Below are 23,852 nucleotides of genomic sequence, written 5' to 3'. Positions count from 1 at the left end.
CTCTGTCTGCATCTTAAGCACCTTGCTCTGAATAAAAAATACAGACTTCAGGCACAAAAAGTGTCTCTCTTACTCTTGGTTTTCTTCTCTGACACTATTTTTTATTTTGCAGTGAAGCCACATCCAATATATTATTGGTGTAATATTTTTTCAGACAGAGTTGGAGTTTACGTAAGCAGCAATTTGGAGGGGAGGCAGATTTATAGCCAAGATTCAAACCCATGTAATCAAAGGCACCTCCTAAACTAAGCTAAAAAAGTCTCAAACTCATACCTTGCCGAGTTTACTGTAAAGCTCAATCTGTGTGAGCACAGACTGATCGAAGATTTAAGCCATGGCTTCAGGACATATTTTATGAAGAGCAAAGTTATTACATTGCTGTTCTGTCACAAGTTCTCCCTGTTGCTGAAGCAAGAGGATTTCACAGGTCCCCACTCTTTGCCCTGATACTTTTTCCACATAAATTTGGGCTGCACTAACCAGAAGATTAGAGACCCAAGCTCAGAACCAGAAGATTGCCAGTTCGAATCCTAGGACAAGCTGTGAAAATCTGGACAGGGAAAGAGGAGAAGCATTTCTTTATCCTACGTGAAAAAGTGTCATTTAAAGAGTGGCCTTGGGCAAGGCACTCGACCCTCATCTTCTCCACTCAAATTCCAATAGTAAAAGTCTGTTCTGTATTTGGACTGAGTTGCTTCTTGCTATGACTGGATCGAAAGTGTGAGTGTGCAGCAAGGCTGCAAAGGAGTATACACTCTGAAAACCTTCTATCAGTTAATAAAAGCCTTCCAAAAGTAGGATTTTCTGAATTTCTGAACAGACTTACTGACATCTGTCCATCCCATGTTCTGAAACATAATCCAAACCTGGAACCATTTGAAAATCTTTCAATTACTTTTACTTAGGGCTTCCCGGAGTGCAATGGTGACTAAGGATTTGGATTTAGGTAAATCAAAATGGTGCCGTTATGCCAAAGAAAATCAGCTTGCCTTTGTAAAGGAACCTGGCTATTTGAATAAGAACAGTGTAACCCAGATCCAAACCAGAATAGATACAAATGTGACAGTGAAGAGAGCGTAGTCTCAACAGGCTGATCGACATAACACTGTAGACAAAGGGTTGATGGCTCAACAAGTCCATGTCATGTGTCTCCCCTTTCTCATCAGGTCTGAAAAAACAAAATATCAAAAAGTGGTCTTTCATTCTTTCCTCTTCTTGCCATCTCTCTTTTCTTCCATTTTCTTAACAGTAAATTCACCATGCAGCTTCTGTGTTGCGAGGTCTGAAAGGTAACCAAAATGTAACACATTGGTCTTTTTCTCAAACATTACTGTATGAAGAACACCCCACAGGGGAGTTCTCACACACAAAACCCCCGAGAAAAAACCCTCTCCTGAGATTACATCACTCCATTCAGTGTGACAAAAAAGCGTCATTTATGTTCTCTTCACCCATGAAAGAGAACAGAAAAGGTATGATAAACATGGGAATCACAAATAGCCCTCCCTGGGGGCCGTCTGACTTGTGTCAGGAGTGTTGCTGTCAGAGTTTCGTTTGAGTCGTGCATTGTTGAAAATGCAAGAGCCAATGGAACCCACTCCTGGATAATCACACATTGCCCAAGGTTTGCAGGAGCTAAGGAATTTTGTGTAATAATCATAAACAGACAACATCAAGTCAACTTTAGTATGCATATGAGTGCCACAATTACAGCTGTCTTTTTACTGAGTGAATTTAATTATGAAATAGACATTCTGAGAATATAAAAACTGCTTTGGACTTGTCAACGTTTAGGAGTTAGTGATCACTTTACATGACTGCCGAGTTCCTCCCACAGTCAGTAACAACCTCAGGGTACACCCTTTATGTGTATGTGTGCCAGCCGTCAACTGCACCGTCCTACCAGAAGGCAAATTGTATGGGGTTCTGTGGTCTTCCTTGATTCCTTGTTGATGGTGCACTCGAGCTGTGGGGTTCATCCTCTGAAATCACTGGTTAAAGTGGATCTTATTCACGCTTGAAGACACAACCTGGATTTATAGACAGGGCTTATAGTTTGCATTTTGTGTTTTTGTTTGCTGTACAACATCGTACTAGAGCTTTCCAACATTATGCAACACTAAAGTGCTCAGTAACATGTTGAAATTATTCTGAGGTTAAGCAGATCAAATGTCTTATCCACAAATCAGTATAAGATCATTGCGAAAGTATCTGCCTGTAATAAGAAGTAATAAGAAGCATTGCACAAAAACTCAAACCAGCAAAGCTCTCCCGGCAGTTTTGCACTTGATTAAACATAATGGTTTAGACATGATAACCAGATAACTCACAGCTAACTCTGTGTGTTACTCACTTACTATATGTTGTACTGCACATTCAGCCATCAGTAGCAAATATGGAGTGTCACAACTCTCCATTAGAGGACAATGAGTTGTTTTATTCCCTTTATCAGTAACATTTTTCACAAATTTTAGAGTTTAAAATGCATTAAATTTGCATTAAGGAAGTCAATAATCACTATATTGTGCAAGAAACATTATATTTATCACAGTCACAAGAAAAGTAAGCTTACCAAATTACATGCTCATCAATCCACCTATTTTGGTAAGCACGTGGCATGCTACGTGGCTTCAAAATGAGTTTCACTATGATCAGTTAAATTTAAATAATTTGACTATAGAAATGTTTTCAAACTTTGTTGATGCTATTTATCAGCTTTCTGGACTCCAGATGAAAGAAGCAACATCTTTCTCTCACACATGCACTTACTGAACCCTGAAGGTGCACTGTCAGTCAATTAGGGGTGTCCTAAAATAAAGTATATATTAAGCATGAGTCAATATTTTAATTAACACCAGGGGAGGGAAGGGGACAATCTGAGAGAGAGAGGATGCAGCAGAAGTCTTAATTATAAAAAAAAGTGCTAAGAGATTGAATTTGGTTGATGTCATTTTAGATTCATAAGATAAGGTTTAAAAATAGAGTGGAAAGAGAAAAGACAAAACACTGGAGCGGGAGGGGTTCTGCAAATAGTCCTTTGGACGAATAGCAGTGGAGAATCAGAAGACACTTCATTCATTAAACTGATTGATTCGTTGTCAGAGTTTCTGTTGGTCTGTGCGTTTAGACAACACAGAACCCAAGAGACTGGGCAGGCGAGGGAGAGAAAGATCAATGGTGTTTTAAGGGAAGAATGAAGTGGGAAGGGAAAAGAGAGAGCACAAAGGAAAGTGAAATAGATAGAGTGTGTGTGAGCGAGTGAGATGGGATGGGGGCAGACACAGAGAATTTAAACTGATTGTTTTTAATGAAATGTACCTGAACAAGATGGGGAAACGAATAAGCTCTGTAACAACTCAACAACTCTCATACACACATATACCAAGATACATATATATAAACGATATATCTTTTCTCACATCATATCATATTCATGGTATGAGATGATATTAGATGATGTTTTTGTTTGTTACTTGATTATGATTTTTAGTCAGCCACAACAACCTGCTCCCCTAGTTTATATTAAAATGAAGGCATCAATAGTCATACCGAAAATATCATTTCACTGTCACTTCATAAGGTAACATCTGAATAGCACATTGATATTATCTTATTTGAATCAAGTATTGAGTAAAAATGGTATATGATTTGATTTTATTCACATTTCCAGCTCTAACCCACTCTGTCACACACACACACACAAGTAAACAAAAATTGCAGAAACAACCACAAAACAGAGAAAAAGAGATGCCAGAAATCCACATTGCCAGCAGAAGCACACAAGCATCACTGACAATGAAATGCAAACAGTCTGACCTCTTCTTCCCAGTATATATATTGCATTTCACAGGCCACAAAGATATTGCCCCCATGACAATATCATTTCAAGAGAAAAAAAAATTCCTCACCCTAAGGCATGCTGAGACCATCTCTTTCAGCGCTGACAGGAACTTAACCACTCATTCTTATCTTGTGCATCACCCAAGTGGCTTAATTGGCTTCGAAACAAAGAATTCAATAAATCACATTAGTCTTTTTACATAAAGAACACAGTACAGTGCATACACCCAAAATTTCCTTCTAGCCTATCACACTGAGCACTGAGCCAGTTAAAACACATGTAGGCTATAGGCAATGAAACTACACCGTGAAACTATGCAACACTTTTCAGTTATTTTCTAAAATTACAGCCAGGTTTCTTGACCTCTAAAGGACTGGCCCTGCCCTCCTTCCACTGATGGTCTTGGCAAGGTGTTCAAGTTTTGACAAACAGAGGTTCAAATATTCACTAAATGTTCAGTTATGGAAAAGAAAATGGAATATTCAGATAGCATTAGATAGCACAAGATATTTTATTCTTGAACTATTTTGTTTCAGTGTTTCAACTTTCTTATTAGCAGTGTATTTTAACAGGTAATCGACGTTCTTACAGGTTGTCGTATCAACATCTAATCAACAATAAAGTGTTCCCTGGGCTGTCTTCCTGACCTCAGCACATGCTGTGCACAAGCCCTCTCTCTGTGTCTGTCTAAAATAACCCATGCACACAGCACTGAAAGTTTGCTTCCATTCTCCCTGCCAAACCCCAGTTTCTGCTGGTATCTGCACCACAGGGAGCTCAGAAATCTCCTCCTCCGTGGCTTCACCAGGCACCCTCTGCATCATCCCTCACAGCGCCTGGCAGGGCCCACAGCAGCTCCCCCATGAACCCCTCCAGCAATTTCTGGGTGGTCAGTCCAGTTCAGTCCAGCTCTTTTTTCTCTACCCCAGGTGACAGAGGTTGAGCTCCAACTTTGTGATACCAGCCTTCGCAGACATCTTCCTTAGGGTTGAAGCACACACAAGTGGAGATATTAATTTTTCTGTTGACAGACTTCTACCCCACCACCATCCATACACTTTAAACCTTATATTACACCATCCACTAATGTATACCTCAGCGGGTGTCAGGCCCTAGGACAGATGTGTAGAATCAGAGACATGAGTGATTAATAACCCATAGTGCTCATTTTTGGCTTCATGTGGGGAAAAAATGACTAAGCTGCCAGACCTAGTTCTCTCTAAAGAGCACATCCGCTGGCCTCCTCAACAGATATGAGTTTCTACTAACTGCTGGAATGGTGCCACCTCACGCTCAAGGTCGGTCTTTATCCCTGCTTCTGGACAGGCAGGTGAGGGACGCCAGCCCTCAGGCAATGATATCATGACCAAAAAGAAATCCAACAGTTTCCCCTGGATATATGACAGGAAGCCTCTGGGGGGATTAAGTACGGCAAAGTAATGCCACAGGGAAGAAGCTGCCAAGTTGTTGATAATCACCACCCTGCCCATGTATTGGAGTTAAGAGAGCGGCCACCTCCACTTCAACATCCTGGGTCCAATCACCTGTAATATGCCCTCCTTGTTCTTAGCGACCCATTCCTCAGAGCTGCAGTATACCTAGAGTAATTTAAACCCTGTCTCTTTCCGCTGAGGGCCATTTGTTAGCTGTGAGAGAGAAACCCCCCTCCAAGCAGCGTATTGCACTATGTTGTTTTTACCCTAGCTGACCATGGCAGGAGACTTTACCTTAAAAACAACTGAAAAAGAGGCTGTCCTCCATTGCTCTTGTATCTTGTTCATTCCTAACTAAAATGGGTCATCATTATTGGCAGATTAAAAAAATGGCCTACTTAGCCCTAATTCAGCTGCACATGCCCCCTGCAATTACTTCCTATACAGTAGCCAGTGTGAGGAGTTGACCCCAAACTGAGCAGAGCATTAAGTTCCCCTGAGTAACCTAAACTGGCTAGTTTGAGCTGCCGTCCACCTTTATCAAACAAAAAACAAATCATTATAAGTGAAATAAAATGTTGCATGAATACAAAACCCAAGCGCATGATGGAAAAGAGCAGATAGGCACAATGAGGTGAAGTAAAGCTGAAAGCAAAGTAAGTGACAAAAGGGAGCGGGGAGAGGAAAAAGGCAAGACAGATAAAAAGGAATAAAGGAGAAACAAAGAGAAAGCGCATTAGTGAGAAAAAAGAACATGCGAAAGAGAAATGACAGAAAGGAGATAAGGTAATGATAGTGAGTATTAAAGGTAGAGAGAGTGCATAAGAAAGAGAGAGAGTCTGAATTTGCATGTCAGTTATGCATGTCTCTCTTTTTTGGCTTTATTGTCTGTCACAATAACAGGTGTATTCTGCCAGGGGTGAGCGGGGTAATAATGGGACCCGTGTATACGCTGATAGCAGATATTAAATTGAACTCAAGACAAACACACTCACTTCACCGTGCTATGACCTTGAAGAGAAAATGAAATAAATATGTCCACAGCGATAGTTCTCACTAGATGCTCCTCTGTAAGCAGGTGGTAGTTTAAGAAGAAATGAACATGATTGTCTCAGCTGTAGCAACTAACACTGGTGTTTGTGACCCAACATTGCCTCACTGTTCCTTGCAGGTGAGAAACTGGCAGCAGCCCTTCTGGTTCTGATGTGCCAAATAATGAAGGTAATTAGCCGCTCAAGATAGATAGCCAAAACCTAGAGACCAACCACAATGTTCTGCAAAGAGATAATTAAAAAGCAATTGGCAAGAGATTTTGATACACTTCTATTATTACCTTGCACAGTAGAAAGAAAGACAGCAAATGAATGCCTGGCAGAGGTTCACGTCTTTTGAATGGTGTTTTTCTGCAGTTCAACCATCTGCCAGCTGTGGGAATTTTCATGCTGTGCATTAAATGTGACTCAGTTGTCTCTTTATTTTGAGTGAAGGACTTTGTGGCAGTCAGTCTTGTACAGAAATCATGGGGATATATGGAAAACACAGAAAGCTACATGAACTGATCCACTTTTTACAGCTCTTATTTTAGCGCAATAATTTTAACCTGTTAATGCAAAGATTTCCCCTTGTTTTCCCCTTGAAGGAATTGGTAGACATTTTGGGAAATACACTTATTTGCTTCCTTGTTAGATGATGTTTAGATGAGAAGATGGATACCACACATCATATCTGTAGGTCAATTATGAAACTACAGCCAGGAGATGGTTTGCTTAGCTTAGCGTAAAGACTGCAAACAGGGGGAAACGGCTAGCCTGGCTCCGTCTAAAGGTAAAAAAAACTAAACAAAAAAAAAAACACCTGTACAGATTAAACAAACAAGATATAATTAGTGAATTAATGAGATGTAAAGGTGCTGGTATGTAGATTTTGGATACCTTTGGACAGAGCTAGGCTAGCTGTTTTCCTCTGTTTCCAGTCTCAATGCTAAGCTAAGTGAACTGGCTGCAGCTTATGTAACAGACAAATGTGACTGTGGTATATTGATCTTCTCATATAACTCTCGCCGAGAAAGCAAATAAGAAAAATGTCAGAGTATTCCTTTAAATAGCTTTACAGATGGAAAAATCATCTTATTCCACTTTGACTGACTTTGACTGATAGTATCACATACAGTATATATTCTGTATCTGCTTGTTCCAGCTCGTCAATGGAGCTTTATGATGTTTACAATGTGTGAAATATTCAAACAAAAAAGTTGATGTTCTTTTATGGCTGCACCATTTCATTTGGTATAATTGGTAACTTTGGGACCTCCAGTATAATTTAAAATAAATGGCTCTGGGTTTGAACAATGTTTGACTGCACAACAGTTTGCACATACAGAGTTTGTAATGACTGACCCACTGGTCATTCAGTGAAGTTTAAATGGTTAAATATTCCACATGTTCATCAATCTCCTGTTTAATATTAAGCCATGTAATAAACATCCTTCCTGCCAGAAGAATGTGGCTGTATTGTAATCTTTACCTGTTCTTTATTACCACCACTGACCCACTTTATCTTGCTTACCCGTGACCTTCCCCCGAATAGTCAAGCAAAAAATATCATAGTTGGTAATGCCAAACAGAAGAAGTGAGGGGAAGAGAGCTGGACCTGTACATGATGGCAGAGTGAGAGAAAGACGGTGTTGTTAAAAAGAGAGAAAGGTGCAAAAAGAAGAAGAAAGGAAAAGGGTAAATATCAAAAAGATTGATGGATAAAGAAAGTTAGCTAGTTAGAGAAGAGAGAGATCTGATCAAACATTCAGGTGGTGTGTGGCCTTGTAAAAAAATCCCTGCCAATGAAGAATGCACTCAGCCTGGAATTTATTCATAGATGTATTTATAATGCATGCCCACAGAATGAATGACTTCCCATGCATCTGAGCATAACATGTGTGTGCGCGCTTGTGTCTAGCCTATACATACCTGTGCAAAAAGGTGTGTTGAGTGTGTGTATGATTTCCTCCCATGTGCAGTCTGTCTGGGAGACTGATTGATGAGAGAACGTTTGTTTTAACAAGCCTCCGGAGTGGATTCACCTTGAGAGAGATTTGGTTTCTCACTTTACACTGCTTCTACTGCTGTCTGAAGATATCTGAAGCATAAACCATCAGTCTATGTGTGTGCTCATGATGTTTGTTTACTAGTGTCTGTTTTGCTTGTGCACGTTTGTGCAGTATGTGTGACTTTTGTGCCTGCATTTTTGGTGCGCCTGTGTGTAAGTCTAGCTGAGTGTTGTTTGCATGTGTGAAATGAGGGAGAGGGTGTGTGTGTGTGCGTGCTATAAATTATTGATTGTGGACCATTAGATTATCCCCCCAAAAAAACACTCGTTTCATCTCATTACCAGTCATTTTTTGTTCTTGTCTTTTTTTTTGTCTTTGCCATTGACATTTCTTTCATTCATGTCCTACATATCATATGATTCAATCTATTCATTAATTAATTAGTTGATTAACTACATTATTGCTCCAGTGTGTGAATGACCAGCAGCAACCACGGTCTTTGGCTATATTCACATAAAGAAAGAAATGTAAAAAGAATCAGATAATTTCAACTTTGGTTTATGTTTGATATTTTACATCAGATAACATCTGTAGCCCAGAAATCTTCAGCGGTTATTCAGATGTTTGCAGCAGGGTTGACCTCAGTACTGAGAAATACACAAATAGGACACAAATTTGGCCCAAACAGCAAAACTCACCATCATGAAAATTCTATTTAAATATCACAAAAAGTAGTAAAATGTAATATGTTAATGTTTAACATTAACATTATTAATGTTATGTTTAAAAGTAGTGGAATCTATACAATACCTACCATATGAATGTAATACCTCCCGGGCTAAAATACAGAGGACGTGACCTCCTCATACCTGCAGCCCTGGTTTTCAGGGACTCCTCAGCCCGTCAGATGATATTAACGAAATGCATGACTGTTTTGGTGTCAGTTTTTAATCTCTCCCCTGTTTTTATCATCCCACCTTTAGACAGCAGAGTGGCAGGGATAGTTGGGAAGATCCTGGTTCATCCACCTTTCTGTACATTCTTTAAGCAAGACACTGAGACCTGGTAGATCTCCTAGTGGAGGGGGATCAATGAAGCATCTAATTGTGTGACTGTTAATGCTCCATTAAACGGAATTAGAATTAAACATTAAAATAGTCTCCTTCAATAAAAGTCTCATCATGTACGGGTCAGTGGTGTTAATGCAGATCTGTTTTAGGGGTTCTTGACATTTTAAAGATTTTAAGATTCACATATCCCCCCCCCAATATAACCACATTAAGCCAACAGACCCTGTTGTATAAGATTTATTTTACTCCCTGTACTGGAAGAATTTAGCTGTTGTTTTGTTGATTTGATATTAAATTGGACATCTGTTCAGTATCGTGTTGTAATGGGGCACATAATGATAGTTACTGTGAAGAGTCAAAATAGTGATTGAAATAGTTATTCCCTTATTGGAATAATTTCCACTGAATGAACCTTAGAGTGAAATTAAACTATTTCTCAATTTGCTGGAGAACCCTAGAGTCTCTTTAAAAAACCTCTGGGACTGGCTTTAAGATTCCGTGCTGGAGAGCAATGTGGAAAAGAAAACGTGTTTCCACTTTTGGCCGGTAGGTGTCCCCGTAACAACTTCCCGCCACTCTTCGATCCAGCTGTGAGCTCCACGCGCTCTCTTTGACTGTTTACAACGTCAATGGCGGAAATCGCTTAATTCTGTAAGTTTTTATTGAATATTTACAACGCGTAGCAGTGCCAACTTTAACGTGTGATATCGGTTTCTTAGTAGTGAAACACAGTGTCGGCACGTGTGTTGCTTTTGTCAGAATAATACGGTTTTATCTGTGAACAACGGGAAGCAGCCTGGTTCATTGCTCCACTGTCTCGCCGTACATTTCACACAGCTCCGGTATTAAGTGTTTAGAAAGTATTGAGAAACTGAATGAAAAGCCGCTGGTAAGAATGTCTAAGTCCATTTCTCAAAGGAAGTGTTGCCTAATGCCTAATGTCACGAAAAGTTCAACAGGGTCGGCTACCGTTAAAGGAGCTTGAGATGATTCAGTTTAGCGAGGTTTTTGTTTTACCAGTGAGGTAATGCATTACAAGCTGCTGCGTTCAGCAAGTGAGGCGATATTTCTGCAACTGAAGGCAAAACAACAGTGGTTGTGTGGATGATTGATGTGGGCTGTTATTGTTGCAATAAAACATACACTTGTGTATACTTTACGTTTTACTTTTACTTACTTACACTATGTGAAAGCACTATTGACACCCATAGCAGATAATGTTAGTGATTGACTGCTTTTATTATAAAATGGGGATAAATATGAAAGTAAATTATAAATAAATAATACATGGTATTTACGAATTCACATTCATTTGGGACTAGGGACAGTTTTTGCTTTAAATGAAAGATATTTAGAAAACCAGTTAAGAGGGTTTTACTTTTTAATTCCACTTATTCATTTTGAGCAGGGTTTGTGGAAAAGTACATCACTTTTCAGATAAGATGTGTGGGCAATATAAGGATTACATAATTCCACTTTATGGCAGCTAAAGTTCATTTCATTTGCCAAATGAATGTAGTCTATGTAGTATTACATGAACTTAAGTTAATAATTGACACGGTCCTGTTTTTTAACTTGTAAAATGTCAACTTGGTTGGCTACGTGTATGGGTAGGAGGGAGGATTGTTATTGATCATTACTGAGGGGAGGTATAAGGAGCTGAGGTTGAGTTATTGTGAGCAGCATCTACACAGTGCTTTCTTATTCACCATTTGCCCTGTTCTTCTGGCTGGATTGTAAAGCTGAAAGGTGAGCAAGGGGAGTGTTTGCAAGGTGCATGCTATTTGCTTTATACTTTTGTTGTTCATGTGATTTACTTGATTTTTCTCAAATGTTAAAAGGTTGTTTACAGATTATTTCAGATATTTCATGTAGTAATTTGGAACCTCAAGTTTACTGTTAAACTTAGTCTGCAGAGAATGATACAAAGAGTGACTATGTGTATCCTTTGTTTTAATTGTGAAACTGTTATATTTTGACATTTGTTGCTGCCTTGCCTGTGTTACAAAATATTCATGCTCTATGCAGTGAATGCTTATATGATTAACTAAATTAATTACCAAAATTTTTTGTAGGGCTGCAGCTAATTATGATTATTTTCATATTGAATAATCTGCCAATAATTTTCTTGGTTAATTGATAATTATTTATTTTTCTATAATATTAAATAATGTTTCTCTCCCTCCTGGAGCCAGGAAAGAGAGATGGAGCCAGGAAATATTTGTTTTTTTACCTGAGAAATGACTGTGATCAGTGATAGATTAATGAGACTATTTCATCATCAATCAAAATACTTGCAGATTAATTTTCTGTCAACTTACTATCGACTAATTGTTTCAGCTCTAATTATTTATTAAACAAATTTGGCTGCCTTACGGGTTCTGTTTCAGCAGATAGTGTGACGACTGTCCTGACATGCCTGTGTGGTGATATTATCATTATAATGGGCGATGTCCTGTGTCAGTTAGAGCTGCAATGATCAGTAGATTAATCATAAGTCAATCAAAAGACAGTCAGTCTGCAACTATTTTGATAATCGATTTATCATTTAAGTCATAAAATGTGATGGTTATTTTTCACTATTTTTATTTTCATTTACATACATTTTATAGACCAAACGATTAATCAAGAAAATAATCGGCATATTAATCAATAACGAAAATATATAATTTTTTGTTTAGTTGCAGCCCTAGTCTCAGTATTGTGTCTTGAGTTACCAGGGTTCCAGCCTTAGTGTCATTGTGCTGAATGTGCTCACGTGTGCATGTTAGTGTTTGTATTCAGCCTGCTTGTTTTAAGGGGAATAATTAGGCCAGAGGCTGGTGACAAACTGGGAGGAGAGACATGTTGCAATATGACATGACTTTCTTTGATCGATTTAAAACAAAAGAACAAAAACGAGGAAACAGAAAAAGATAAAAGCAAGAAGAGTATCAACAGTGTCTGTCCTCCTGTCCTCAGTTCCAGGTGAGTCGGCTGATTGAAGACGGGCTCCTGTGGATTCTGGCCATGGATGAAGAGTTGACGCCTTTGGACTGCCTGCTGCCCTCAGGTACTGCCTTTCAAACACATATTCACTTGGCGCAAACACACATGCACACAATCAATCAAATATGCAGGTCCATGCAGAGACACATATGGTATGTTCACCCACAAGCCACATCTGTGTGTGAACCCAAACACAGACGATCTGTATGTGTTTGATCAAAACACACACTCACATCACTGTCACACTTGTCTTCCTCTCTTTGCTTCTCCCACTTGCTCTGACACACAAACAGTCTTGGGGGAATTAAAACTCAAAAACAAATCAATGGCACCTTCATGACAACAATGTACGAGATGCACTTCCTTGTGTCTTTTTTGTTAGGCTGCATACATAATGAATCTTTACTGAAAGAGGGCTTGATGTGTTTGCTTGTTGTACTGTTAGCTGTTCGAGAACAACAAACTTTGAAGAGGCATCTTGATTATTGAAATATTTCTAAAAATAAGTAATCTTGCTCCTGAATAAAATCCCTGTCATCACATGAATTCACTTTGTTCAAACACAACACTGGAAAACAAAGTTCAGTCTGACATTTGACAAAAAAGAAGCCCACTGTAGTACATTTATTCTGTCTTTTCCAATTGTATGTAGGTACATTTTTGTAACAAGACTAATTTCCTCAAATATGTTCTGTATCTGTTGATGCGCTTAAAAAAAACCCAACTCTCCAGATAGTCAGCGCATACTGTCCTACAGACCTGAGGAGGAAGCTGGTTATAGCTGCCTTTAGCAACTGCTCTTGGGTCAAGGTTTTGTGAGCTCCCTGGTGGTGTGGGTGAGTGTGGAGAAAGGAAAGCTGATATGAGCCTAAGGGCAGGTTTTACCCAGAGCTGTAAAGGTCAAGGGGATCGTACAACAGTTTGGCCTGTAGAGGAGACACCAGGCACATGTAGTTCCCTCCATCTCTTATGTCTGTTTTGTATTACAGATACAGTTACATTTGCTATTTCCATTTAGTTTTTGACATCTATTTTATAAAGAGCAAATTTTATGACTTACATGAAAAATATTCCTGCCGTACAAGCTTGTACATTATAATAAAGGGGGCTGCCATTAGTTGAGTAGCAAGAGATACACTCTGTTGGCCCAAATTAAATTGTGGTGTGGAGTGAAAAACAAACGTCATGTCCCCAGAAAGCTCAGCAGTGTCAGAGCTTTTGCCTCTCTCATCCTTTTTGGATTTTGCGGCATACAGCGATCGCAGATGAGCCTGGTTTAAAAACATACAGTACAGATAAATTTGAGGTATTGAAGTCCTAGAAAAATCCACTCTTTGATACATCTCAGTAACTTTACGGTGTTGCATTCCTGGAATTATTTTACACAGAAGTGTTGTAATTTGGTGTAGCCCTTTCTTCAACCTGACACTGTTTGGATAGCTGAAGAATATTGTATCGAGCTGTGCTCTAGTTGAACATGAAATATCCTGTCTTGACCTCTTGTTGTCCATATCTGCCCATTCACAGAGTGGAATGTGAAAAATACACCACCAAACAAGAAAAAGGACCAAGGAATGCAAGGTGCAATGTCAAGAACTATTTTTTTGAGGTGTTGAGGTGACTTAATATGAGCATGGAATTCTCAAAAATATAATGATAAAAATGAAGGTGATGAAGCATATAACTGATGAAAAATTGTAACCTATTATAATTAGGATTTAATTAAAATGACTGATTTGACAAAAACAAACCCACAATTTCTTTTAAACAGGCCTACTGTACAAACCTTGTTCATCATGCCTCTGTTCACCACGGTTTTGATAATCGATTAGTTGTAAGGATGGTTAGTTTAGATAGATAGATTAGTTTTATCAAGGATAAAATACTAAACATTAACAATGTTGCTACTTCTCTCTGTTTTATATTCTAGTCAATTAGTCATAATTTCTGATGATGCACAACCCTTGCTGATACATATACAGTTATCATCTTTGTGTCTTTGACTGTTGGTCAGACAAAACAAGCAATTTGAAAACTTTTTGAACTTGTGATGGACATTTTTCAGTACTGCACTGTGCACCATATATTTATGATAGTGTAGGTTTCATTATGGTGCATTGCTCTCTTCTTTCTTGCCTCCTTTGTGTCTCTCTCCCTCTCTGTATCCACTGACTGTTGTTGAAGGTTTTCAAATAATCCTTATCCTTATTAGACTACAAAGGCCACTGTAATTGTGCTTCTGTACTTGTACATATGTTAGTATATACTTGACATTCTCGCATGTTTGTGATTTGCGCAGAGCATGAATGAGGTGGTGTTGATTTTCTACGCTTGTACAGCTCAAAAATCAATAACACACAAAGGCCAACATCAGTCAAGAGACACTCACCTCTGATAGGATGCTATCAGTAATTTTGAAGCATCCATTGAAACAACTGTTTACTCAAACACGTTAGCTAAGCATTACAGGCTGCACTCTTGAGTTTGCTCACTGTACAAATCCAAGATTTATTCTAAAGATTTCACAGGGTGTGCAAATAATCCCCAAACGCTACGGATCAGAGTACACACACATCCTCCTGATGATATAATTTTGCTGATAAATCTGTCACTTGCCATCAAAGGCAAAATATGTGTTTGAGATTCCCTGTATCCTACACTTTTAAAAGCTTTCTCCAAACTGCACAGTACACTCCCTCCTTGCAGGAAATGCTTATCTAGACTCACGTTGGAGAATATAAAAACAGCCCCTGGATGTCTGCATTTTAAAATCCCTAGTGTGCACAGTTAGCCTTTTAAATTTCACCATTTTAATTATAAATGCCTATTTCTGGAATATCTATGTGCTAAGTTATGTGCTTGGATTTTGTGTCTGTGTGTGTGTGTGTATGTGTGTGTGTGTGTTGTCGTATTTATTCTGTCTGGCACTTTTAAAAGATTCCCAAGGTGACATTTCTTTGAACGGAGTGCACGAAAGGCCGCACACCTCCTCGTGTGTGTGTGTGTGTGTGGGGAGGTGAGTGTTTGTGTGTTGAGGGGTTATCTGAAAAGTCACGGCTGGTTGAGTTTGCCTTTTGTTCTCTGTACACCTCCAGCCAATTAAGAGACAAGACTGACAAATCTACTCCTCCTCTTTCTCTTCCACCTACCCCTCCTTGTGTCCTCCTTTCTTTTCCTCCTCCTTTGTGTCTCCTCTTCATCCTTTCTTTCCTTCCTCTTCCTTTTACCATACTCTGCTGGGGTTGACTTTCGCATTGGAAGTGACCTTCCAGTGATGTGAACTTTTTAACATCAAGCCTGCTGCTGCAACAAAGTCCCAAACCCAAAGGACAATTTTTTTTCTCCACACTTTCTCAGCCAAACCAAAAAGCACTCTTTACACTTGAGGGTATAAATCCAAAAAAAGTTGTTTTTTTAGGACTCAAGGTGATGCACATTTTGCAATGAGAATATCATGAAAATTTTATGAAACCTAAAGTATATTCTTATTCTTTCTTCCTCACCGTTGCTTTCTCTGGCCACCCACTGTGTATCAGGAAAGGTGTATTGGGAAAGATACAAGCTTTATATGGCGTGTCGTGTAGTTCCGATACTAGAATCAAGTTTTTTCTGGAATTTACATAAATACAGTTTAGGAGAGAGGGAAGAGGATATTGTAATCAAAGAGTGTTGCTTAGGCTTGCATATGGCATTTTGGCTTTGCTACAAAAGGCAACAACTTAAAAAATGGATGAGAAATAATTCATAGGGTCAGACATGAGAGTGAAAGATAAATGAGCAAGCAACGAAATGGCTAAGTGTGAAGGTGAGGGAAAGAGAGGTTGTGCTTTAGTCTTTGGTCCATTAAGGCTTTTCTAGCAGCTCTGTTTTTACTTTGTCAGTGAATGCAGTTTTCTATTTTTTTTTTCATCTCCTGCAGATAGAAAAATGACAATTCTAAAGTATTTGTCAGGGGATCTGCATTAGCAGCAGAGCAAAAGAAAAGCTAAAAGCAAGATGGATGGGGGGTTGAGGGAGGAAATAGATTTGTGAAATGATGCACCCTGGGACAGAGACTTTGACAAAGAAGCATGGAGATACATTGAGAGGAAAGACAGAAGCTATAGGATGACAGGTTACTTTCATTTGGGCTGTTTTGAAAGGGCTTTCCTTTGTTGTCATGTAGTTACAGATGGCATGTCACCAAGGTCAATGTATTCAAATGAGCATTGATGAGATGTGTGTGAGCCTAAGTGCATAGATTTCCCTTTCCTAATAAGCACTTTGACATTAATTGTGACCCTGGTCAAGGACAGTAAAGGTACTGTATTTTAGGAAAATTGTTGCATAATTTGCATACACATTGTTTATACTGTGGTTAGATTTTGTTATATTCTGATGTTGCAAACAAACCACTCACAGTTTAATTGGATTGAGTGGGAAAACGTTTTGAACTTTCACAAAACCGAGATTCAGCATCCTCACTCGTTTGGAATGGTTTGTGTTTTTAATCCTCCCTCTTATTTTCCTGTCTCCGTGTGGAGCATGATAATGATTTCATTATCAGGCCATTGTTTTAATTTTGTTCTTTATTTGGCACATTCAGTGCCACAAACAACAGCCTCAAATCTGTACTTAAAAGGTATTTTTTAAACGTGCAAATAGTGATGTGTTGTGTTTTTACTATGTGGCCATTATGCACTATCGTCTATCTGTGTCTCTATCTGATTGCTTATGATTCTGTTTTACCCCTCCTTATATCTTCTTCTGCAGGCACACAGAGGATCTGTCTAATCATTCTGAACCAGCCTGTGGATAAGGACTACCTACACATCCTCTGGAGTAAAAGTATATTCTCACACATCCCCAACACAGATCAAACAGGCCCCCTTTATATCACTGCACTGGTTTGCACTGAGCATGTATTTCCCTGTTTGTTTTCTGTCAGACTGGCTGTCTAGCCATTGTAGCCTCCACTGTGCAAAATCTTAATTGCTGCCATGTCATTGCAAATGCCCCCTACCTGCCCTCTGCCCACATTTCCTGTGAGATGTGTTTTAATGAAGTTAAAGATGACATAATTATTTATCAGAAAATAATTTTCCTTTCTGCAAGGGTGTCTATTTTATTTTAACTCCTGCGGCTGCATGACCTGAACAATGAACAAATCAAAACAAAGATAATATTATACAAAATGCATTTCCATTTCATTTGAAGCCTAAATATGCGGCATGATTTTGTTGCCCCTGAGACAATGACTTTTTTTTGCATCATGATTACATGGCATAATGATTTTTGAATCTGAAATTTCAGTTCAATTACTGACAAAAGCATCAATAACTAAACATCTTTGACAAGCTGAAACAGGGTCATTCAATGTTACAGATAAACCTGAAATGTATGTGATTGAATTAGACCTATATTGTAACTTAACAATATTGAAAGCACTTTTACAGCAATCTTAAGGTCTCAAGGTAACAAGGAAGCACATCCACTCAGATTCATTCAAGTATGTATACAATCACTATAGATGATTGGTTGGTAAATAATGTGAACGCAGGCAGTGGCATTGAGTGTCTACTCCACTCAGCAGGGGAGTGACAGGGTTGATATTAACAAACCCAATGGGCCCAAGACCCCTACTTTCAGAATGTGGGCGTTTCAGTCAACAAATCCACCCTCAGCACTGAGTCTGAGCTGTTGCTTACATCTGTGAGGCATCTTGTAGCCTTTCATCAGTGAGGGAACATGGTCTGGTTAGCGCAGGATATGGGGTTGTGTCTCACCACAAATATTTTCTCATTGATACACAACCCTTGCTTAACGCTGTACATTCATATTCAAACATACAGTACTTGTATAATACAAGCTCACTGAATGGTCATGCCCAAGGGTATTTTGATTATTATTGTTGAAAATGGGAAGAACTGTGCTCAGTCACTTTCACATCAGCAACCTGCTGGTCACAAGTTAGCTGTTAGTTTGTGAACCAACGAAGTCCCCTCAGTTCCAACCACTTTTTCGTAGTTGGTAACTAGAGGATATAAAATTGGATTGATTAGATTTTCTTTCTGCTTTATGAATACTCCAAGGCCCTTTATCAGAGTAAAAGACAAACAAGAATTCAGAAAACTCAAAAACATGCACAAAAGGCTCATCGTTAAAAGAGGAAAAGGGAAGTAGAGCTCCAGACTCCCTGAGGTGTTGCTTATGAGATGCGTTGATGCATAGCGGTTGTACTACTTGGCTGTGATGTGTTAAATATGCAAAGCTGACTTTGAGCCTTTAAACCAGACAGTGTCATCTCAACCTGTATCCTACAACTTTTTTTTTTTTAATCTGGTGAACTGATCAGAAACAGAGCCTAACTGAACAAGAATAACTTGAACCAAACTGCTGAATTTGTTAGGCATGTAGTTGTTTTATCAAGGGCTGAGTGGAGAGAAGTGGCCTGGATCAGTGGTTCTCTTTTGACGCTGAAACCATGAAACAACAACGAAAAAAAAACTGTAAGCACACTAATTTATGAAAAATGTAATCCACAGATTTATGCAGTCAGGGAAGAAGGTTAGTAAACAAAGTAACTTTGAAGCCAAACTTGTGATTAAAACAACATCAGATTGAATTTTAATGAACACGGCTTTGATATTCTTATCAACTTAACAAAAACCCAAGAGGCACCTGAGCTCTTTCCATCGCACAGCAGTCACACGTTTAGATAGACGCTCTTGATTTTTGCCTTTGTACTAGACGACCTCTAGAAAATGTGTAATGGCATTAGACAAAGCAATTTCCTCATCTGATTTCACACCAAAGGTTGCCTACTGCCCCAAGATAAATATTCTTTGGATAGTCTATTAAGTGAGAAGAATAGAAAATATAGAATTTAAAGAAAGAAAAACATAAAACATTCATCAAAAGGATTTTGATACCTGTTAAATGAAAAGGGAATGGGTTCATTTATGCTAAATCTCATCAGTCTTACACTGTACATTCAGAGTAAAGGTAAAGGCCAGTTTTTGTAGATCTGCACAATACTGTCAAACATCACATTGCTTGTTTTTCAGAAAATTGCAGTTGTATGATTTTAAAATGTATCTGAACACCCATTTATAATTTTTCATCAAAATTAAAGACAGTTTTTCAATATTCAACTGAAATTGTCTGTTTTCTACCAAGATTGGGAGTTATTAGATTTGTAATAGATTCTTTATGCCCTGTTGATTGTAACTGACCCTCAACAGTGTTTGGAGATTGATATTTTTGATTTAATATCCAATCCAAACATCCAAACTGTGACCAGACTAGCAAAGTTTAACTGATGTGGTTATACTCCAGAGATTCAATTTTACATAAATGCTTTGTGGTATTGCATATCCTTTTGCTGATTGTCTTACTAATGTTTTGTTATTACATTCAATACTTGCCAGAAATACAGGAACACGAATCATAAGGCAAGCATTGCATCAAATCATCAAAGTTTCAGCCATTTTGGGTGTTTTTTTTTATGTGCTGTAAGCAGTGCTGTGGTGTGGATGTCAGAAATTGGGAAGCTTTCTTGATCAGTTTTGCTCTTGGCAGCAGTGCACATGGGACTTGAAGAAGTTTTGACAGGATGATGATGGTGCATGAATGGCAGATCTCAGATCTCTCACAGTGTGGTGGTAAACACGCTTGTAGCAAGTTTATCGTTCCTCACTTGATATGCCATGTATTTTTAATGTTGTTTATGAGATAAGCAGATGTCAGTGTGCGCATGAGCGTGTCTGAGTGTGTGTCACTCTCCAGATGGTTGTTCACCTAAAGGCCTCGTAGTCAGGTCTCCACCCTTACAGACACAAACATCTGCACACACACACACACACACACATACACACAGGCACTCTCAGGTCCTCTGATGTGCTGCCCCTGGGCCCCCTCTTCACCTGTGGGAGAGGTAGAGCAGCAGGGAGCAAAGGAGCGATGGAGGCTGGAGGAGCGCAACACTGATCAAAGGGAAACTCATTTACAGGTGCCGAGTGTGATGTTGTGAAGTGGGTTCAAGCTGCTTATCTCACTCTCACTGATCTAGTCCATCAGTCACCCACTTGCTCATCTAGTCAGTCACCCACTCACTTGTTCACTCAGTCATCAGTCACTCATTTACTTACTTACAGATCCTTCACTTACTCACTGTGTAACCACACAAACAAGAAAATCAATAAAGCAATCAGTGAAGGGAGCTCACTCTACAAGACAAAAAAATCGCCCTGTGTTTGCTACAAGTGCCTCTTTTCATCATTTGTTGATGTGGAGCAGCTTGCTGAAGTTGAAGTTTATGAACATCACTCATCAGCCAGTTGAGTATTAGCCTTGTAATTAAGGCCAGTTGGGTGATGTGGCTGCAATGGGTTGGCGTGCACATACACACTTTCTGCGCTTTGGCATTTAAACACACGTGTCAGATGGAGTAAATAAGTATACGGAGAATTCAAGGAGAGAGGCTGTAGGCGAGGACTGATAGACAGAGATCAAAAGAAAGCTAAAAAGCTAATTCTTGTAAGACTATCAACAGAAAGGAAAAGAGAATGGAAAAGTTGGTGAAATTGTGCCACCTAGAATGACAAAGAGAAGGATAGAGCAGAAGAATAAAGAGTAACAGAGTGGAGCTGGAGAGAAAGAAAATGAGATGTTTGTGTGGGAAATCAATCAAATTTCAGGCAAGGTGTAGAGAGCAGGGTGGATCTGGAGACAGGGTGACAGATGGAGGGGGAGAGGTGGACTGATAGATGAAGGGTGGGCGTTAAGGCATCATAATAAGGATAATAATCTTTTCACCGCTCTCCATGACCGTTTGCCCTCTCCTATACTGCGCTAAAGCCCCAACCTGACAGGCATTAATTCTCACCACTAACGTCATCAATACTGGGCTATAGAATATACCCCACACCAATGTGTATGTGTGTTTCTGCATGAACATGTACATGCATCTTTTCTGCATCAAAATCAGCAGCGAAATAGATGATTAAAAAGCACTGAAATGACAGGTTTAGTACTGTGTGTGGAAGTGCGTTATCTCCTGCCCACCATATGTATCTATCATACAGCAGAGTGAGTGACAAGGGGAGCTGGTTCTGAAGCCTGCAGGGAGGGATTATTATGGCTAGTTAATTTACAAGGTCATCTCCTCTGACAGCTTCTGCTCTCCTCGCTCTGCTCACGTCATATCACCGTCAGGATTCACAAGGCATCTGTCTCTTGTGATTTTCCATTGAGTTTGTTTGTTAAACTCTTATGCTCTGAAGAGAAAGTGAAGATGGAGTTGGTTTGGCTGTTGAATTCATAATTTTGGTGTCCTTCAGCCAGCAATTTGTTGTTTTCAGTGGGAGAATGACAATAATTGTATCTTCAATGCCTGTGGATGGAGTGAAGATGGAGAGATTATCTTTCTCAAATTCACAAGTTTGCCATTTGCAATATAACTGACATGCAAAGCAGAAAAAGTAAAAAAACAAAAACAAATCAGGTTTATCCCTTGAAACCCATTGAAGTCCAGCTGGTCGATACAAATTACAAACCTCAAATGGACCAGACTGTATTTGATAAAATGTGTCCAACTGGTGATTATCGGACTAATGTCAGCGTGGTATCTGACCTGTAGTGCAGCATAGTAGTTTTTTTCTCACACATCACACATCTGGTTGAGACTGGAATGTTTGTCTCTACTTTTCCCAAATTATAAAAACTCTTTTTTTCCCGACATTGCAATGTACCGCCCTGATAACAGGTACCCTATCAGGGCTCTACGCTATCTTTTAAGTAACACAGAGTTTATTAACAAAAAATGTATTACATACTGTACATATTTATACTGCACGTGTTTGTGTGTGTGTGTCTCTGCTCCTTCTCCTTGTGTGCAATTATGATGTGAAAACCAGTGGAGGACAATGGAAGTGCAAGACCCTAGAATCTAGGGCCTTAAAATATTGACAAAGCTTTTAAAAACATTGAAACAGATTTTTTTTTTTATTTGACACATTGAAAACTGCTTTTAAAACATTGACACACTTTTTTTAAAACACTGATCACTCATCACTGTGATTGGTGCATTGTGGCTTGCGGAATGTGGAACTTTAGTAGTTAGTTTAGTAGTAGTTTTTGAACCAGGGACAGATACACAATACAACAGCACTGCCCACACAACCCATGCCACACTTTATGTAAACAAGATTACTGAACAATATTTATAACAATAACTTTAGTAAAATAGATGTAAAATAGATGAGGGGAACTTGTTGCTCTTAGGAGGAGACTGGCTAGAACGAGCACATATTGGCACAATGGCACTGGCATCCTGGCTCTGGCTAAATCTACATCTGTCCACTGCAGATGTAGATTTAGCCAGAGCCAGGACTATTCACAATCTAGATGAGTAACTAGTATAAATTAGTGTATTTGTATAATATTATAACATTAAATAAAAAGTATAATAATATAATAGTATAATGTTAGTATAATATTATGCACCATTCAGCAACTGAGAGAAGTTTTGAGAAGCACTTTTTTTTTTTTATTTTACGATTCCATATCATGATTATGTTGAAGGGAGATTCTATTCCTGACCTAATGCTAAATTACCTTTTAGTAACCTATGAGCATCAACCACAACATAACACAGGAAAAGTAATGTTTTCACCTGGTGCTTCAGATAGCCAGGGGACAAGTTGCGCTGGAAGGAAGAAGGAGGCGCAGTCGATTTTCCTGTGTGGGCAGCTCTGCATGTTTGGATGCTGAGTCCTATGCGCAGTTCGACCAGTGATTCCTCTTGTGAAGCTCCCAAGGGCTCTGGCTTCTTCTGGCATTGTCGGTCCTGCGGTGCGCTTGAGTCAGTCTCAGAAGGTGGATCACACCCATTTGCACACCCATTTGGTTGGGTGTGCTGTAGTTGTGATGGCTTTCAGAGTTTGATAAACTCACAGTTTGACTTTTTTTCTAACTTTTGTCATGTTAGAATGCTGGATGTCGTCCTTCATGTTCTGTGTGGGCAGGATTCAGTTGTTTCTGAAAAGAAGCGTGGACTGCAGAGCCGGAGGAGAAACGTGCAGGAAAGAGTAAAGGGCAAGAGAGATCGCTTTCTCTGTTTTAGTAGTCTTCTGTCCAGGGGGCAGCGATGTGATGTCATTGGCTCAACACTCCAACCCCAGATCTGTTCTGTTTTAATTTTAATAACTTTCCTGTACTAATTTCTTCCTAAAGAATCAGTTGTTTTGTTACCAATTTAATGCTTCTATGTTAAAACTCGGTCTCATCCGTTGCTGAAAGACACTAAACACATATTATATGAATAACAGGATATCATCGAACATCCTGAAGGTGGAATAGTGAGGGCCATAAAATGGCTCACTGTCACTTTTATTGGCGTCCTCTCTGAGTCCTGGCAGGGGGTCGTTTTATGACCTGAAAAGTGAAGAGTAAAGACAGGATGTTTGGGGGAGTTCTCACAGAGCTTGTCCATGACT

General features: G+C 39.1%; 1 protein-coding gene across 6 annotated transcripts in view; it reads left to right on the top strand.

Annotated features, from left to right (window-relative positions):
• Positions 1–9,901: 9,901 nt before the first annotated feature.
• tpk1 (thiamin pyrophosphokinase 1) overlaps positions 9,902–23,852 on the top strand; it is a 69,397-nt gene continuing 55,446 nt past the window's right edge. For 2 of the 6 annotated variants that reach the window (XM_044175561.1, XM_044175556.1), the window contains exons 1-3: positions 9,902–10,038; positions 12,349–12,439; positions 17,128–17,202. In XM_044175561.1, the coding sequence (XP_044031496.1) occupies positions 12,397–12,439; positions 17,128–17,202 (118 nt within the window). In that variant the 5' untranslated portion in view covers positions 9,902–10,038; positions 12,349–12,396. Of the gene's footprint in view, positions 10,039–10,067; positions 10,277–11,129; positions 11,137–12,348; positions 12,440–17,127; positions 17,203–23,852 lie in introns of those variants that run through there. The other 4 variants (XM_044175560.1, XM_044175559.1, XM_044175557.1 and 1 more) reach the window with 4 other exon arrangements.

This window comes from Siniperca chuatsi, linkage group LG19 (genome assembly GCF_020085105.1).
Source record: "Siniperca chuatsi isolate FFG_IHB_CAS linkage group LG19, ASM2008510v1, whole genome shotgun sequence".
Classification (NCBI taxonomy): domain Eukaryota; kingdom Metazoa; phylum Chordata; class Actinopteri; order Centrarchiformes; family Sinipercidae; genus Siniperca; species Siniperca chuatsi.
This window is presented reverse-complemented; position numbering and strand designations above follow the sequence as displayed.